This window comes from Oncorhynchus masou, chromosome 18, assembly GCF_036934945.1.
Source record: "Oncorhynchus masou masou isolate Uvic2021 chromosome 18, UVic_Omas_1.1, whole genome shotgun sequence".
Taxonomy (NCBI): Eukaryota; Metazoa; Chordata; class Actinopteri; order Salmoniformes; family Salmonidae; genus Oncorhynchus; species Oncorhynchus masou.
Window position 1 is genome coordinate 66,798,495 of NC_088229.1, and position 18,193 is coordinate 66,816,687.

Sequence of the window (18,193 nt, forward strand, 5' to 3'; positions counted from 1 at the left end):
GACAGAGCAACCTGCGTATTAAATATGGAGTCAGCTAGCTTGAGGTCGCTCTGTGTGTGTGAGCAATGAGAGAGAGAGAGAGAGAGAGAGCGAGCGAGAGAGGGGGAGAGGGAGAGAGAGAGAGAGAGAGAGAGAGAAGGGGAGGGGTTGGCTGCAGCGTGACTTAAATATGCTGCAACAACCAGCAGGTTCTGTCTTTCTGTCTCTCGTTCTCTCATCACATGCACACCTGCTTCCTCTTTATTTCTCTCTCACACTTTCTCTTCTCTCTCTGTCCACTCAGTCTCTCTCTCCTCTTCTCTCTCAGTCTGCATCCTGTAGCCCTGAAGTGCAGTCCTCTCTCTCTCTCCCTATCACTCTCTCTCCATCTCTCTCTCTGCACCACTTGGAGGAGGAGTCACTGACACACACACTCTCTTTCTCACACACAACCTCTCTCACACACAGTCTGTGTGACCAGCCCAGCCAGCAGCCAGCAGGCCCGTTTCAGAGCAGGGAAGCCCAGGAAAGACCTATCCCAGGATGGATGTACTGATGAAGGGGTTCAGCATGGCCAAGGAGGGGGTGGTGGCCGCTGCGGAGAAGACCAAGGCTGGGGTGGAGGGGGCAGCCGCTAAGACCAAGGAGGGTGTCATGTATGTAGGTAAGTGTACCCACAGCACCGCAATGAGTGTGTCTGTGAGCGTGATAAAGGGGTCCCATGGGTACACCAGTCTGGGACAGTAACAGTGAGGAAGGGGGAGGGGATGGGGTTGCCAAGGAGCAGAGGCAGAATACTGCAGAACTGGTGCAGAGAGAACGAGGAGGAGAGAGGGACAGAAAGAAAGAGATGGGGTGTGGTAGAGACAAGGATGAAGAAAATATTAGAGGGACAGAGGAATGGAGGGAAGGATTCAGATTAAGAGAGGAGGATAGAGAGGAGAAGAGAGAGGGGAAAAGATAGAGGATAGAGAGAGGGGATAGAGAGGATAGAGAGTAGGATAGATATTATAGAGAGAATAGAGAGGAGGAGAGAGGGAGAGAGAGAGAGAGATAGAGAGGAGGAGAGAGAGGATAGAGAGGAGGAGGAGAGAGAGTGAGAGAGAGGATATAGAGGAGGATAGAGAGGATACAGAGTGGGATAGATAGGATATAGAGGAGGATAGAGAGGATACAGAGGAGGGGGAGAGAGAGTGCGAGAGAGAGAGGAGGATAGAGAGGAGGAGGAGAGAGGAGGAGAGAGAGGAGGAGAGAGAGAGGATATAGAGGAGGATAGAGAGGTTAGAGAGGAGGATAGAGAGGATACAGAGTGGGATAGAGAGGATACAGAAGAGGGGGAGAGAGGAGGAGAGAGAGAGGATATAGAGGAGGATAGAGAGGTTAGAGAGGAGGATAGAGAGGATACAGAGGAGGATAGAGAGGATACAGAGGAGGGGGAGAGAGGAGGAGAGAGAGGAAGATAGAGAGGTTAGAGAGGAGGATAGAGAGGTTAGAGAGGAGGATAGAGAGGTTAGAGAGGAGGATAGAGAGGATATAGAGGAGGATAGAGAGGATACAGAGTGGGATAGAGAGGTTAGAGAGGAGGATAGAGAGGATACAGAGGAGGGGGAGAGAGAGTGCGAGAGAGAGAGGAGGATAGAGAGGAGGAGGAGAGAGGAGGAGAGAGAGGAGGAGAGAGAGAGGATATAGAGGAGGATAGAGAGGTTAGAGAGGAGGATAGAGAGGATACAGAGTGGGATAGAGAGGATACAGAAGAGGGGGAGAGAGGAGGAGAGAGAGAGGATATAGAGGAGGATAGAGAGGTTAGAGAGGAGGATAGAGAGGATACAGAGGAGGATAGAGAGGATACAGAGGAGGGGGAGAGAGGAGGAGAGAGAGGAAGATAGAGAGGTTAGAGAGGAGGATAGAGAGGTTAGAGAGGAGGATAGAGAGGTTAGAGAGGAGGATAGAGAGGTTAGAGAGGAGGATAGAGAGGTTAGAGAGGAGGATAGAGAGGTTAGAGAGGAGGATAGAGAGGTTAGAGAGGAGGATAGAGAGGATAGAGAGGAGGATAGAGATGATAGAGATGATAGAGAGAATAGAGAGGAGGAGGAGGAGAGAGAGAGGGAGAGAGAAAGAGAGAGCTAGAAGAGAGGAGGGGAGAGAGGGGAAGATGTAGTGTGACATTGGTGGGACTGCAGCCGTTCATAAGAGCGCTATACCGTGTTATAACCTAGATAAGACCATGCCAAGGCTGCTACCACCAGACAATTAGACAGGGTCCACAGTACTGTGAGAGGTTTATTCTGTGAGAAGGGATTCACCAGTGTGTGTGAGTGTGTATGTGCGTCACTGCTCAAGGTTAGCCTGTGTGAGGGCCAAAGGGTGTGCGTTAGGAACAGGGTACACACACAGGCTTGTGCATCTCTGACCCCTCAGTCTGACAGTTACAGATAACACTACAGAATAACGGGATGGAACCTGGTGGAACGTGTGTGTGTTTATTATTTATGAGTGGCAGGGTGGGGGGCAAGGATAAGGATCAGCTGAGCATTGCAGCAATCCTCTCTTTCTGGTGTGTGTGTGTGTGTGTGTGTGTGTGTGTGTGTGTGTGTGTGTGTGTGTGTGTGTGTGTGTGTGTGTGTGACTGCTGATGACTAACTACTTTCCTCTGCCTTCAGAGTCTGCAGCCAGGGAACAGACAGCGGGAGCGACGGGCAGAGAGAGATAGAGGGGGGGGTGCAATTACATTTATTGGCTCAGTTCAATGTTTATACATAGCCAGATCAATGACGATTTATACTGAACAAAAATATAAATGCAACACGCAACAATTTCTACGATTTTACTGAGTTACAGTTCATATAAGGAAATAATTGAAATAAATTCATTAGGCCCTAATATATGGATTTCACATGACTGGGAATACAGATATGCATCTGTTGGTCACAGATATCTTGTAAAAAAATTGGCCTCGCAATTAGCCTCAGGAACTCATCACAGTATTTCTGTGCATTCAAATTGCCATCGATAAAATGAAATTGTGGTCGTTGTCCGTAGCTTATGTCTGCCCGTACCATGACCCCACTGCCACCATGGGGCACTGTGTTCACAACGTTGACATCAGCAAACTGCTCGTCCACACGACGCAATACACGTGTTCTGCCGTGGTGAGGTCAGTTGGACGTAATGACAAATTCTCTAAAACGACATTGGAGGTGGCTTATGGTAGAGAAATTAACATTCAATTCTCTAGCAACAGCTTTGGTGGACATTCCTGCAGTCAGCAGGCCAATTGCACGCTCCCTCAAAACTTGAGACATCTGTGGCCTTGTGTTGTGTGACAACACTGCACATTTTAGAGTGGTCATTTATTGTCCCCAGCACAAGTGGTACTTGTGTAAGTATCAAGCTGGTTAGTCAACTTCTTGATATGCCACACCTGTCAACTGGATGGATTCTTTTACAAAGGAGAAATGCTCACTAACAGGGATGCAAACAAATTTGTGCACAAAACTCAAGATACATTTTTGGAATCTTTTATTTCAGATTTTGAAAAATGGAAGCATCACTTTATATGTTCTGTTTATCTTTTTGGTCTGTGTCCATTTTTCAAAAGGCACTCGCACATCTGAGCAATCTTATTTGCAGGTGCATGGCAACAGTTGAACAAGACGAAGGACAAAGGAAACCGCACGCTGCTCTTGATAGTATCACTGATATTTAATAAGCTTTACGTATCGGCCTCGCGGCCTTCGTCAGAGCTTTTGTGATTTCTTTAATATCAGCACCCTTATGTAGAACAGCCGTTACACATCGAAAAGGGTTGGAGGCGTTGGAAAAACAAACAAGTGCTGCCAAATATAACAACATGCATTTCATAAATATTAAAATAATGTGTGTAAATAAGACGTTTGAAACACGTCTGTAAAACCACAATGAGGACATGGCAAGTTTTGATTAGTCACTGGGTACATAGTACGAAAAACAGAGTAATCACGAAGGCCGTGAGGCCGATACGTAAAGCTTATTAAATATCAGTGATACTATCAAGAGCAATGTGCGGTTTCCTTTTTCCTTCGTCCTGTGTACATTTAAAAGAGCGAGAGAGAGAGAGGGAGAGAGAGAGAATAGATCCTGGAATTACGTCATTGAGCTGACTGCTTCCCGCCCCATGGCTTAGAGATGAACAGATGGAGAAAGAGATGGAGAGATGGAGAGGGCTTCGGTGAAGGGGGTGCTTACATTTGTGTAACCTGTGCAAGTGTGTGGTGAGGAAGTGTATTTTGTGGATATCCCACTCCGAGAGATCAGCCATTATTCAGCAATTAGGGTGAAGTACCTTCCCCATTAGTACCTTCCCCATTAGTACCTTCCCCAAGGGCAGATCGACAGATTTATTTCCCCTTATAACTTCACTAGTGACCTTTCGGTTACTGGCCCAATACTCTTACCACTATGCTACCTGGGTTCATGTTCCTGAAAACCTACTGTACCTACACAGCATACCACCCTGCATACCGCTTTTGAAGCTAAGCAGGGTTGGTCCTGGTCAGTTCCTGGATGGGATACCAGATGCTGCTGGAAATTGTGTTGGAGGGCCAGTAGGTGGCACTCTTTCCTCTGGTCTAAAAAAAAATATATATATATATATCCCAATGCCCCAGGGCAGTGATTGGGGACACTGCCCTGTGTAGGGTGCTGTCTTTCAGATGGGACGTTAAACGGGTGTCCTGACTCTCTGAGGTCATTAAAGAGCCCATGGCCCTTATCGTAAGAGTAGGGGTGTTAACCCCGGTGTCCGGTCTAAATTCCCAATCTGGCCCTCAAACCATCACAGTCACCTAATAATCCCCAGTTTACAATTGGCTCATTCATCCCCCTCCTCCCCCCTGTAACTATTCCCCAGGTTGTTGCTGTAAATGAGAACGTGTTCTCAGTCAACTTACCTGGTAAAATAACAGATAAATAGAATAAAAATAAACAGTTCCTTAAGTGGAAGGGTGACGGTTCTATGTGGAACCGTAATGACTCTTTTAGTGATAATTAAAATGTAGGGCCAACAGCTCATTAGAATATTTTGGGGCGTGGTTTACTCAAGCTCTTTTTGTGCAACCGGGAATGAGAGTGTCATTCCGGTTTATCTAGTGTGTTGTGTTACGCCGTCAATCGTCATGTAAGTTTATGGCTATTGACAATGTCCTGTGAAAGATTTGCATATGGCTTTGTGTCAATAAAGGTTTCTTTATAGCATCATACAAGTTCCATTTAGAACCTTATGTGCAAGGTTCTTTATAGAACCTTCGAAAATGTGTTCTGTACAGTGGCAAAAATGGATGCGCTATGGTTACAAAGCCAAAGAACCCTTATTTGGCACTATATATATTTAAACTTGTGTGTGTAATCTATCAACTGTGACTGCAGACGTCAGCTGTGTGTGTGTGTGTGTGTGTGTGTGTGTGTGTGTGTGTGTGTGTGTGTGTGTGTGTGTGTGTGTGTGTGTGTGTGTGTGTGTGTGTGTGTGTGTGTGTGTGTGTGTGTGTGTGTGTGTGTGTGTGTGTGTGCCAGCGCGCCAGGGCCCAGGAGGAGTCGATCCTATCAAAACAAATCATGTATGGATTATTACTTCTATCACAAAATGCGATGCAATTTTACCCAGAATGCAACTCCTCTCTAACAAGGTCATCTACTCAAAGCTTACTGGAGCAGAAGTGTGCATGCGCGTGCGTGCGTGTGCGCGTACATGTGCACGTGTGTGTGTGTGTGTTCATATGCATATGGTCATTGGCTGCAGAGGTGCTCTCTTTCAGGGGTAGACACTGCTGCTAAACAGCTATAAAAAGAACACTGTATTGGTCTGGATCCTGTAGACCAGGGATGGTAACTGATGGGGATGGGGGCCACAAAAAATCTGAACTCATTATGAGGGTCCGCAATATGTACCCAGATCCATACCCACACATAAAGTCAGCGTTTGGGGGCCCTAAGTTACATTTTGTTAAACATTTTAGCAGCCCCCCCTCTCGACAGGGAGAGAAAACATTGACATGTTAGAGTTCATTTCCTGGAATTCTACTAGTTTTGCCGTTGGCTGGAGATAATGTTTTAATTTTGCCATGGGCTGGAGATAATGTTTCCATTTTGCCATGAGGTGGAGATAATGTTTTTCATTTTGCCATGGGCTGGAGATAATGTTTTTCATTTTACCATGAGGTGGAGATAATGTTTTCATTTTGCCATGGGCTGGAGATAATGTTTTTCATTTTGCCATGAGGTGGAGATAATGTTTTCATTTTGCCATAGGGTGGAGATAATGTTTTTCAATTTTGTACTGAAGTGTAGTTAGCTGGCTAGGCTAACTTACCGATCTAAAAAAATATTAGCTGACATGGGCTAATTGAGTGACTGTCAGTGACCGACATAACAAGAGAAAAACTGCTGCTGCACAACCACGTTTAGAAAATTGCACCTTTTGTACTCTAATATTCTAACACTCAACATTAAGTTGAAAGCCCGACTGAGTTCCAAAAAATAAAACAAATAAAATATTGGCAATTGATCTCTTCTAGTTGTCCTTCCCTGTCATAGATAATCCAATATATTTCCATTGACAAAAACATTTTTCAATATCTATATAGTAGACTGATTTCCCCAAAATATATATTTATATTATTATAGAATTTGGGGGTAAATTGGTAATCAGGCCTACAAAAGGGGGGCCCATACGTGCTGTCGACAGACAGACGGTCAAGCACTCACACTGTACGAATCCTCATGTACACACACACGCACACAGGAAGTTGTCCAGTGTAAAATCAAATCAAATGAACACTGAGAGTGTTAAACCAACATTGAAAGTCTTGACTCTGTGGACCCATAGATTGGAGCTGGAACAATGTTAAATTAACACATTGCTTAGTGTAAAGACTCAGTGCCTTGCCTTTTGAGTGAATTGTAGAGTTACCACCCATGACTGTATTTGTTAGTGACAGAGACATGGTTGTTGCATTCATCCATTTTAAGTCCTATGGATTTCACCAAGTGAGATCCTAAGTCACTAAGTTATCAAAACAATGTATAAACACAACCCGATACCACATGTATCTGGAAGGCCTAGTTTTACCCTAATAGAGGTGGTTGAAACTCATAGGCATCACGTTGAACCAACACCACACCATCATATTTATCTGATGAGTTGTGCATGATAAGGCAGAGATGAATCCTGCTGGAAAACACCAAGAAACACTACATGATGTAGAGGGAACACAGCAAGTTCTCCCGTGTTCCATAAACCAAATTAACACAGAGTGTTGAATCAACACTGAAATGGTTGAAACTGTGGACCTTCATAGACACCGGAACGGTGTTAAATTAACGCACTGCTTTAGTGGAAAGCCATATTTAAATACGCCTTGCTTTTCGAGTACATTGTAGAGTTACCACCCATGACTTTATTTGTTAGTGACAGACAGAGGAGACTGTTGGGAGAAGATATAGGAGTTGGTTTCATGTCTTTGATACTGTTCCATTCCAGACATTACAATGAGCCCCACCTCCTATAGCTCATCCCACCAGCCTCCACTGGTGACAGACACATGGTTATTGCCTTCATCCATTCTCAGTCCTATGGAGTTCCCCAAGTGGGATCCTAAGCAAACATCTTATCATAAAACATGTATATTTAACACAGTACCATAAGTATTTCACAAGGCCCTATTTTGAGGGCCTACTTTTACGCTAATAGAGGGGCCTGAAACTTCAACTCTAACTAACTGATTGGATTTGTTGAGAAACATTTAGAGTACCAGTCAAAAGTTTGGACATACCTACTCATTCACGGGTCTTTCTTTATTTGAACTATTTTCTACATTGTAGAATAATAATGAATGACATCAAATCTATGAAATAACACATATGGAATCATGTAGTAACCAAAACAGTGTTAAACATATCAAAATATATTTTATATTTGAGATTCTTCAAAGTAGGCATCTTTTGCCTTGATGATAGCTTTGCACACTCTTGGACTTCTCTCAACCAGCTTCACCTGGAATGCTGTTCCAACAGCCTTGAAGGAGTTCCAACATATGCTGAGCACTTGTTGGCTGCTTTTCTTTTACTCTGTGGTCCAACTCATCCCAAACCATCTCAATTGGGTTGAGTTCAGGTGATTGTGGAGGCCAGGTCATCTGATGCAGCCCTCCATCACTTTCCTTCTTGTTGAAATAGCCCTTACACAGCCTGTAGGTGTGTTGGTTCATTGTCCTGTTGAAAAACAAATGATAGTGCCACTAAGCGCAAACAAGACGGGATGGCGTATCTCTGCAGAATGCTGTTGTAGCCATGCTGGTTAAGTTTGTCTTGAAGTCTAAATAAATCACTGACAGTGTCACCAGCAAAGCACCCACACACTATCACACCTCCTCCTCCATGCTTCACAGTGGGAACCACACATGCAGAGATCATCCATTCACCTACTCTGTGTTTCACAAAGACAGCGGTTGGAACCAAAAATCTCAAATTTGGACCTATCCACCAGTCGAATGTCCGTTGCTCGTGTTTCTTGGCCCAAGCAAGTCTCTTCGTATTATTGGTGTCCTTTAGTAGGGGTTTCTTTGCATCAATTCGACCATGAAGGCCTGATTCACACAGTCTCCTCTGGACAGTTGATGTTGAGATGTGTCTGTTACTTGAACTATGAAGCATTTATTTGGGCTGCAATTTCTGGGTCTTCCTTTCCTGCGACGATCCTCATGAGAGCCAGTTTCATCATGGCACTTGATGGTTTTTACGACTGCACTTGAAGAAACTTTCAGTGATGTACTGGGCCATACGCACTACCCTCTGTGGAGCCTTGCGGTCGGAGGCTGAGCAGTTGCCATACCAGGCAGTGATACAACCAGTTAGGATGCTCTCGATGGTGTAGAACCAGCTGTAGAACCTTTTGAAGATCTGAGGACCCATGCCAAATCTTTTCAGTCTCCTGAGGGGAAATAGGCTTTTGTTTGTGCCCTCTTCACGACTGTCTTGGTGTGTTCGTGTAGCATACGATTACTCAATCAATCAGTGTACATGCACAAACATAGATATTGAAACAAACAACTCTGAAAATCAACCTGCAATAAAGCATGCTGGGAAATTGATAATGATAGGTGTGGTTTTTGGTTTAAAGTGATGTGTATCAGTTTCAGGCCCCTGTATTGATGTTAAACTAGGCCCTGAAAATAAGGCATAATGAAATATGTATGGTATTGCATAAACATTTTAAATAAATAACATTTTCACTTAGGATGTAATTTGGTCTTCAGGACTGTAGATGGATGAATGCAACAAGCACTAACAAATACAGTCATGGGTGATAGCTACAATTTACTTGAAAGGTACTCTGGGAAATATCTGAATAATGTTTTACACTTAGCAGTGTGTTAATATAACAATGTTCTGGTGTCTATATGGGTCCACAGACTCAACACTTTCAGTGTTGATTTAACACTGTCAATGTTGTTGTTGTTTTTCACACTGGAGAATTTGCTGTGCACAAACACACGTAATAGATAGAGTACACTAGGTACAGCTTCTGAGAAGTAAACTTTGTCCTAGCCATGCTACAATATGTGTGTGTGTGTGTGTGCCACTGTGCATATTGGTGTGTGTCTGCTGCAGCACTGCGCAGCTCGTCACGTGGCTCACAGAGAGCGAGAAGTGTGCAGGGAGAAAGAGTGAGAGGGGTATGACAGAAATAAAACAAGAGAGAAACGGAAGATAGATGAAGTGAGGCATCTGCGGTTCTGAGAGAGTGTGGAGGAGAGAGAAAGAGGGCGGGAAGAGAGAGAGGTACTGTAGAGAGAGAACGCAAGAGTACTCATATCCAATCAACTGTGTGCTATGGAACATGTGTTTTTGTATGTGAAATAGATATATAATTCTACTGGTTATGTGAAATAGATATATAATTCTACTGGTTATGTGAAATAGATATATTACATTTACATTTACATTTAAGTCATTTAGCAGACGCTCTTATCCAGAGCGACTTACAAATTGGTGAATTCACCTTCTGACATCCAGTGGAACAGCCACTTTACAATAGTGCATCTAAATCATTTAAGGGGGGTGAGAAGGATTACTTATCCTATCCTAGGTATTCCTTGAAGAGGTGGGGTTTCAGGTGTCTCCGGAAGGTGGTGATTGACTCCGCTGTCCTGGCGTCGTGAGGGAGTTTGTTCCACCATTGGGGGGCCAGAGCAGCGAACAGTTTTGACTGGGCTGAGCGGGAACTGTACTTCCTCAGTGGTAGGGAGGCGAGCAGGCCAGAGGTGGATGAACGCAGTGCCCTTGTTTGGGTGTAGGGCCTGATCAGAGCCTGGAGGTACTGCGGTGCCGTTCCCCTCACAGCTCCGTAGGCAAGCACCATGGTCTTGTAGCGGATGCGAGCTTCAACTGGAAGCCAGTGGAGAGAGCGGAGGAGCGGGGTGACGTGAGAGAACTTGGGAAGGTTGAACACCAGACGGGCTGTAGCGTTCTGGATGAGTTGTAGGGGTTTAATGGCACAGGCAGGGAGCCCAGCCAACAGCGAGTTGCAGTAATCCAGACGGGAGATGACAAGTGCCTGGATTAGGACCTGCGCCGCTTCCTGTGTGAGGCAGGGTCGTACTCTGCGGATGTTGTAGAGCATGAACCTACAGGAACGGGCCACCGCCATGATGTTGGTTGAGAACGACAGGGTGTTGTCCAGGATCACGCCAAGGTTCTTAGCGCTCTGGGAGGAGGACACAATGGAGTTGTCAACCGTGATGGCGAGATCATGGAACGGGCAGTCCTTCCCTGGGAGGAAGAGCAGCTCCGTCTTGCCGAGGTTCAGCTTGAGGTGGTGATCCGTCATCCACACTGATATGTCTGCCAGACATGCAGAGATGCGATTCGCCACCTGGTCATCAGAAGGGGGAAAGGAGAAGATTAATTGTGTGTCGTCTGCATAGCAATGATGGGAGAGACCATGTGAGGTTATGACAGAGCCAAGTGACTTGGTGTATAGCGAGAATAGGAGAGGGCCTAGAACAGAGCCCTGGGGGACACCAGTGGTGAGAGCGCGTGGCGAGGAGACAGATTCTCGCCACGCCACCTGGTAGGAGCGACCTGTCAGGTAGGACGCAATCCAAGCGTGGGCCGCACCGGAGATACCCAACTCGGAGAGGGTGGAGAGGAGGATCTGATGGTTCACAGTATCGAAGGCAGCCGATAGGTCTAGAAGGATGAGAGCAGAGGAGAGAGAGTTAGCTTTAGCAGTGCGGAGCGCCTCCGTGATACAGAGAAGAGCAGTCTCAGTTGAATGACTAGTCTTGAAACCTGACTGATTTGGATCAAGAAGGTCATTATGAGAGAGATAGCGGGAGAGCTGGCCAAGGACGGCACGTTCAAGAGTTTTGGAGAGAAAAGAAAGAAGGGATACTGGTCTGTAGTTGTTGACATCAGAGGGATCGAGTGTAGGTTTTTTCAGAAGGGGTGCAACTCTCGCTCTCTTGAAGACGGAAGGGACGTAGCCAGCGTGCCTACAGTGCCTTGCGAAAGTATTCGGCCCCCTTGAACTTTGCGAACTTTTGCCACATTTCAGGCTTCAAACAAAGATATAAAACTGTATTTTTTTGTGAAGAATCAACAACAAGTGGGACACAATCATGAAGTGGAACGACATTTATTGGATATTTCAAACTTTTTTAACAAATCAGAAACTGAAAAATTGGGCGTGCAAAATTATTCAGCCCCCGTAAGTTAATACTTAGTAGCGCCACCTTTTGCTGCGATTACAGCTGTAAGTCGCTTGGGGTATGTCTCTATCAGTTTTGCACATCGAGAGACTGAAATTGTTTCCCATTCCTTCTTGCAAAACAGCTCGAGCTCAGTGAGGTTGGATGGAGAGCATTTGTGAACAGCAGTTTTCAGTTCTTTCCACAGATTCTCGATTGGATTCAGGTCTGGACTTTGACTTGGCCATTCTAACACCTGGATATGTTTATTTTTGAACCATTCCATTGTAGATTTTGCTTTATGATTTGGATCATTGTCTTGTTGGAAGACAAAACTCCATCCCAGTCTCAGGTCTTTTGCAGACTCCATCAGGTTTTCTTCCAGAATGGTCCAGTATTTGGCTCCATCCAAATTCCCATCAATTTTAACCATCATCCCTGTCCCTGCTGAAGAAAAGCAGGCCCAAACCATGATGCTGCCACCACCATGTTTGACAGTGGGGATGGTGTGGTCAGGGTGATGAGCTGTGTTGCTTTTACGCCAAACATAACGTTTTGCATTGTTGCCAAAAAGTTAAATTTTGGTTTCATCTGACCAGAGCACCTTCTTCCACATGTTTGGTGTGTCTCCCAGGTGGCGTGTGGCAAACTTTAAACAACACTTTTTATGGATATCTTTAAGAAATGGTTTTCTTCTTGCCACTTCCATAAAGGCCAGATTTGTGCAATATACGACTGATTGTTGTCCTATGGACAGAGTCTCCCACCTCAGCTGTAGATCTCTGCAGTTCATCCAGAGTGATCATGGGCCTCTTGGCTGCATCTCTGATCAGTCTTCTCCTTGTATGAGCTGAAAGTTTAGAGGGACGGCCAGGTCTTGGTAGATTTGCAGTGTTCTGATATTCCTTCCATTTCAATATTATCGCTTGCACAGTGCTCCTTGGGATGTTTAAAGCTTGGGAAATCTTTTTGTATCCAAATCCGGCTTTAAACTTCTTCACAACAGTATCTCGGACCTGCCTGGTGTGTTCCTTGTTCTTCATGATGCCCTCTGCGCTTTTAACGGACCTCTGAGACTATCACAGTGCAGGTGCATTTATACGGAGACTTGATTACACACAGGTGGATTGTATTTATGATCATTAGTCATTTAGGTCAACATTGGATCATTCAGAGATCCTCACTGAACTTCTGGAGAGAGTTTGCTGCACTGAAAGTAAAGGGGCTGAATAATTTTGAACGCCCAATTTTTCAGTTTTTGATTTGTTAAAAAAGTTTGAAATATCCAATAAATGTCATTCCACTTCATGATTGTGTCCCACTTGTTGTTGATTCTTCACAAAAAAATACAGTTTTATATCTTTATGTTTGAAGCCTGAAATGTGGCAAAAGGTTCAAAGTTCAACTGTAATTCTACTGGGTGAAATAGATATATAATTATACTGGTTATGTGAAATAGTAATTCTACTGGTTATGTGAAATAGATATATAATTATACTGGTTATGTGAAATAGATATATAATTCTACTGGTTATGTGAATTAGATATATAATTGTACTGGTTATGTGAAATAGATATATAATTCTACTGGTTATGTGAAATAGATATATAATTATACTGATTATGTGAAATAGATATATAATTTTACTGGTTATGTGAAATAGATATATAATTGTACTGGTTATGTGAAATAGATATATAATTCTACTATGTGAATTAGATATATAATTATACTGATTATGTGAAATAGATATATAATTTGGTTATGTGAAATAGATATATAATTAATACTGGTTATGTGAAATAGATATATAATTCTACTGGTTATGTGAAATAGATATATAATTATACTGATTATGTGAAATAGATATATAATTTTACTGGTTATGTGAAATAGATATATAATTCTACTGGTTATGTGAAATAGATATATAATTGTACTGGTTATGTGAAATATATATATATATCATTTTACTGGTTATGTGAAATAGATATATAATTCTACTGGTTATGTGAAATAGATATATAATTGCACTGGTTATGTGAAATATATTTATAATTGTACTGGTTACGTGTTAAAGACATATAATTGTACTGGTTATGTGAAATATATATAAAATTGTACTGGTTATGTGAAATAGATATATAATTGTACTGGTTATGTGAAATAGATATATAATTGTACTGGTTATGTGAAATAGATACATAATTGTACTGGTTATGTGAAATAGATATATAATTACACTGTTTTTTTGCTGGATTTGCTTGTGCATCATCCTGGTAGGCTCTCTCTTTCTCTCCATCCCCCCTCCCTCTATTTATTTTTCTCTCTATCCCTCCCTTTTTCTTTCCCTCTATCCAGCTGGTTGCATAACGACTATTTAATCAGCCTAGGAATGTATAATACTGTAACGTCAGAGAGAGAGAGAAACAAAGAGAGAGAGGGGTGAGGGAGAGAGAGGGGGGGGAGAGAGAGAGACAAAGAGAGAGAGGGGTGAGGGAGAGAGAGGGGGGAGAGAGAAAAACAAAGAGAGAGGGGGTGAGGGAGAGAGAGGGGGGAGAGAGAGACAAAGAGAGAGGGGGTGAGGGAGAGAGAGGGGGGAGAGAGAAACAAAGAGAGAGAGGGGGTGAGGGAGAGAGAGGGGGGAGAGAGAGAGACAAAGAGAGAGGGGGGTGAGGGAGAGAGGGGGGAGAGAGAGAAACAAAGAGAGAGAGGGGGAGAGAGAGAAACAAAGAGAGAGAGGGGGAGAGAGAGGGGGGGGAGAGAGAGAGACAAAGAGAGAGGGGGTGGAGAGAGAGGGGGAGAGAGAGAGAGAGACAAAGAGAGAGAGGGGGTGAGGGAGAGAGAGGGGGGGAGAGAGAGAGAGACAAAGAGAGAGAGGGGTGAGGGAGAGAGAGGGGGGGACAGAGAGAGAGACAAAGAGAGAGAGAGGGGGTTGGATAGAGGGGGGAGAGAGAGAGAAACAAAGAGAGAGAGGGGTGAGGGAGAGAGAGGGAGAGAGAGAGAGAGACAAAGAGAGAGAGAGGGGGTTGGAGAGAGAAGGGGTTGGAGAGAGAGGGGTGAGAGAGAGGGTGAGAGAGAGGGTGAGAGAGAGGGTGAGAGAGGGGGGGGTTAGAGAGAGGGAGAGAGAAAGAGAAAGGGGAGAGAGAGGGAGAGAGAAAGAGAAAGGGGAGAGAGTGGGAGAGAGAGAAAGAAGAGAGAGGGAGAGAGAAAGAGAAAGGAGAGAGAGAGGGGAGAGAGAGAGAGAGAGAGAGAGAGAGAAAGGGGAGAGAGAGAGGAGAGAGAGGGTTGGAGAGAGAGAGAAAGAGAAAAGAGAGAGAAAGGGTTAGAGAGAGAAAGGGTTAGAGAGAGAGAGGGGGATGGAGAGAGAGAGAGAGAAAGGGTTAGAGAGAAAAAGGGTTAGAGAGAGAGAGGGGGATGGAGAGAGAGAGAGAAAGGGTTAGAGAGAGAAATGGTTAGAGAGAGCAAGGGTTAGAGCGAGAGAGGGGGATGGAGAGAGAGAGAGAAAGGGTTAGAGAGAGAAATGGTTAGAGAGGAGGATGGAGAAAGAGAGAGAGAAAGGGTTAGAGAGAGAAATGGTTAGAGAGGAGGATGGAGAGAGAGGGGAGAGAGGGGGATGGAGAGAGAAAGGAAGGGGGAAACTAATATTATGGAGCAGAGGAATCATAAGATAATATCATCCTTTTGGATTTTAAAGTGAGTGACATACAGTGTGCTGCTACTGGGTGGCCAGAAACCTCCTCACCAGACAACTATAACACTTGAAGATTCCAACAGATTCTGTTTACTGCACTCATTAACACAGTAGTTCGTTCCTACTCTGTGTTTACATAGTATATCACAAAACTGATGCCTGATCATTCTTCACATATCAATATGTTTGTAATATATTGATGTGTTGTAATGTCTTTCTGTTCTCAGGTTCAAAGACAAAGGAGGGAATGGACGCAGGGGTAAACATAGGTAAGACACACACACACACACACACACACACACACACACACACACACACACACACACACACACATTATTTTGGGATCTGATTGATTGATTGATAAATTGATCTCTGTGTTAGTTGCTAACCGCGACCAGGCGAACATCGTCGGGGACCCCACTGCTGGAGCTGACCTCTTACAGGGAGGCATGGAGAATACCGGACAAGCGGTGAGTTACCATGACAACAGACTGGCAGGTCAATGTGAACAAGAATATACAAGTGATCAATCAACACATTAGGACCGTTGACATAATACTAGACACAATAACTTGACCTTATCAATCAGGTAGCCTCTGAAAGCCCAGGCTTCAGGCCTCGCGAGACTAATAACAACAAGGTTGAATAACAACAAGGTTGAGTAACAACAAGGTTGAATAACAACAAGGTTGAGTAACAACAAGGTTGAATAACAACATGAATGCAGCCTCAAAAAGCATAACAGTCTAAATCTTTCAGTCGGTCTCAGATGGTAGTGCCATGATGACGTCACAAGAGCAGTCTGTTGTTTGACCACTTGGTGTCGCTATTTCCCACAGTACCGCTGCTCTGATCGAAAGACGGACGGGTGGACAGACAGACATACATACAGACAGACAGACAGACAGACAGACAGACAGGCAGGCAGGCAGGCAGGCAGGCAGGCAGACAGACAGACAGACAGACAGACAGACAGACAGACAGACAGACAGACAGACAGACAGACAGACAGACAGACAGACAGACAGACAAACAAATGGCAGCTCCTTTAATAGCCAGTGGTTCAGAAGTTCAGGCAGATTAGGTTTGATGGTAGCCCTACAATGTTAGGCCTGTTACTCACTCCACATTCCCCATATGAATATGTGTATTGTTTTGTGTTGTGTGTTGTTGTTGGTGTTGTGTTTGTGTTGGTGTTGCATTGGTTTTGTTGTTGTGTTGGTTATGTTGTTGTTGTTGTTGGTGTTGTGTTGGTGTTACTGTTGTTGGTGGTGTTGTTGTTATGTTGTGTTTTTTTGTGTTGTTGTTGTGTTGGTGTTGGTGTTGTGTTGATGTTGTTGTGCTGTGTTGGTGTTGTTGTTGTGCTGTGTTGGTGTTGTGCTGTGTTGGTGTTGTGTTGGTGTTGTTGTTGTGCTGTGTTGGTGTTGTGTTGTTGTTGGTGTTGTGTTGATGCTGTTTTTGTGCTGTGTTGGTGTTGTTGATGGTGTTGGTGGTGTGTTGTTGGTGCTGTGTTGTAGATGTTGTGTGTTGTTGCTATTGTTGTGTTGGTGTTGTGTTGGTGGTGGTGATGTTGTTGTGTTGGTGCTGTGTTGGTGTTGTGTTGGTGGTGGTGGTGTTGTTGTGTTGGTGCTGTGTTGGTGTTGGTGGTGGTGTTGTGTTGTTGGTATTGTGTTGGTGTTGTGTTGGTGGTGGTGTTGTGTTGGTGTTGTGTTGTTGTTGGTGTCGTGTTGTGTTGGTGTTGTGTTGTATTGCTGTTGGTGTTGTGTTGGTGTTGTGTTGTTGTGTTGGTGTTGTGTTGTTGTTGTTGTGTTGTTGTTGTTGTGTTGTTGTTGGTGTTCTGTTGTTGTGTTGTGTTGGTATTGGTGTTGTGTTGGTGTTGTGTTGGTGTTGTGTTGTTGGTGGTGTTGTGTTGGTGTTGTGTTGTTGTTGGTGTTGTGTTGGTGTTGTGTTGGTGTTGTGTTGTGGTTGATGTTGTGTTGATGTTGTGTTGGTGTTGTGTTGTTGTTGGTGTTGTTGTTGTTGTTGGTGTTGTATTGTTGTTCTGTTGTTGTTGGTGTTGTGTTGGTGTTGTGTTGTTGTTGTTGTGTTGTTGTTGGTGTTGTGTTGGTGTTGTGTTGTTGTGTTGGTGTTTGTGTTGGTGTTGTATTGGTGTTGGTGTTGTGTTGGTGTTGTGTTGGTGTTGGTGTTGTGTTGGTGTTGGTGTTGTATTGGTGTTGTGTTGGTGTTGGTGTTGTATTGGTGTTGTGTTGGTGTTGGTGTTGTGTTGGTGTTGGTGTTGTATTGGTGTTGTGTTGTGTTGGTGTTGTGTTGTTCTGTTGTTCTGTTGTTGTGTTGTGTTGGTATTGGTGTTGTGTTGGTGTTGTGTTGGTGTTGTGTTGTTGTTGGTGTTGTGTTGGGGTTGTGTTGTTGTTGTGTTGTTGTTGGTGTTGTGTTGGTGTTGTGTTGTTGTTGGTGTTGTGTTGGTGTTGTGTTGGTGTTCTGTTGTTGTGTTGTGTTGGTATTGGTGTTGTGTTGGTGTTGGTATTGGTGTTGTGTTGGTGTTGTGTTTGTGTAGGTGTTGTTGTTGTGTTGGTGGTGTGTTGTTGGTGTTGTTGTTGGTGTTGGTGTTGTGTTGATGTTGTTGTTGTTGTTGGTGGTGTTTTGTTGCTAACCCTTTGTTGTTGTTGTGTTTGTTTCCTCTGTGTTCCGTTGGTAGGAGGAGCCTCAGCCTGTATACGAGGTGCCTATTGGACAGGAGAGGGAAGGGGGGTCAAATGCTCTAGGTTATGGTGGGGTGGCTGGCGAACGAATGCTGCA

At 44.2% G+C, this 18,193-nt stretch overlaps 1 protein-coding gene across 2 annotated transcripts in view; it reads left to right on the forward strand.

Annotated features, from left to right (window-relative positions):
- The first annotated feature begins 209 nt into the window (after positions 1-209).
- LOC135505170 (alpha-synuclein-like) overlaps positions 210-18,193 on the forward strand; it is a 23,438-nt gene continuing 5,454 nt past the window's right edge. Inside the window, exons 1-4 of one of the 2 annotated variants that reach the window (XM_064924315.1) lie at positions 210-643; positions 15,625-15,666; positions 15,779-15,867; positions 18,093-18,116. In XM_064924315.1, coding sequence (XP_064780387.1) covers positions 523-643; positions 15,625-15,666; positions 15,779-15,867; positions 18,093-18,116 — 276 coding nt within the window. In that variant the 5' untranslated portion in view covers positions 210-522. The remainder of the gene's footprint in view (positions 644-15,624; positions 15,667-15,778; positions 15,868-18,092; positions 18,117-18,193) is intronic. The other variant, XM_064924316.1, reaches the window with a different exon arrangement.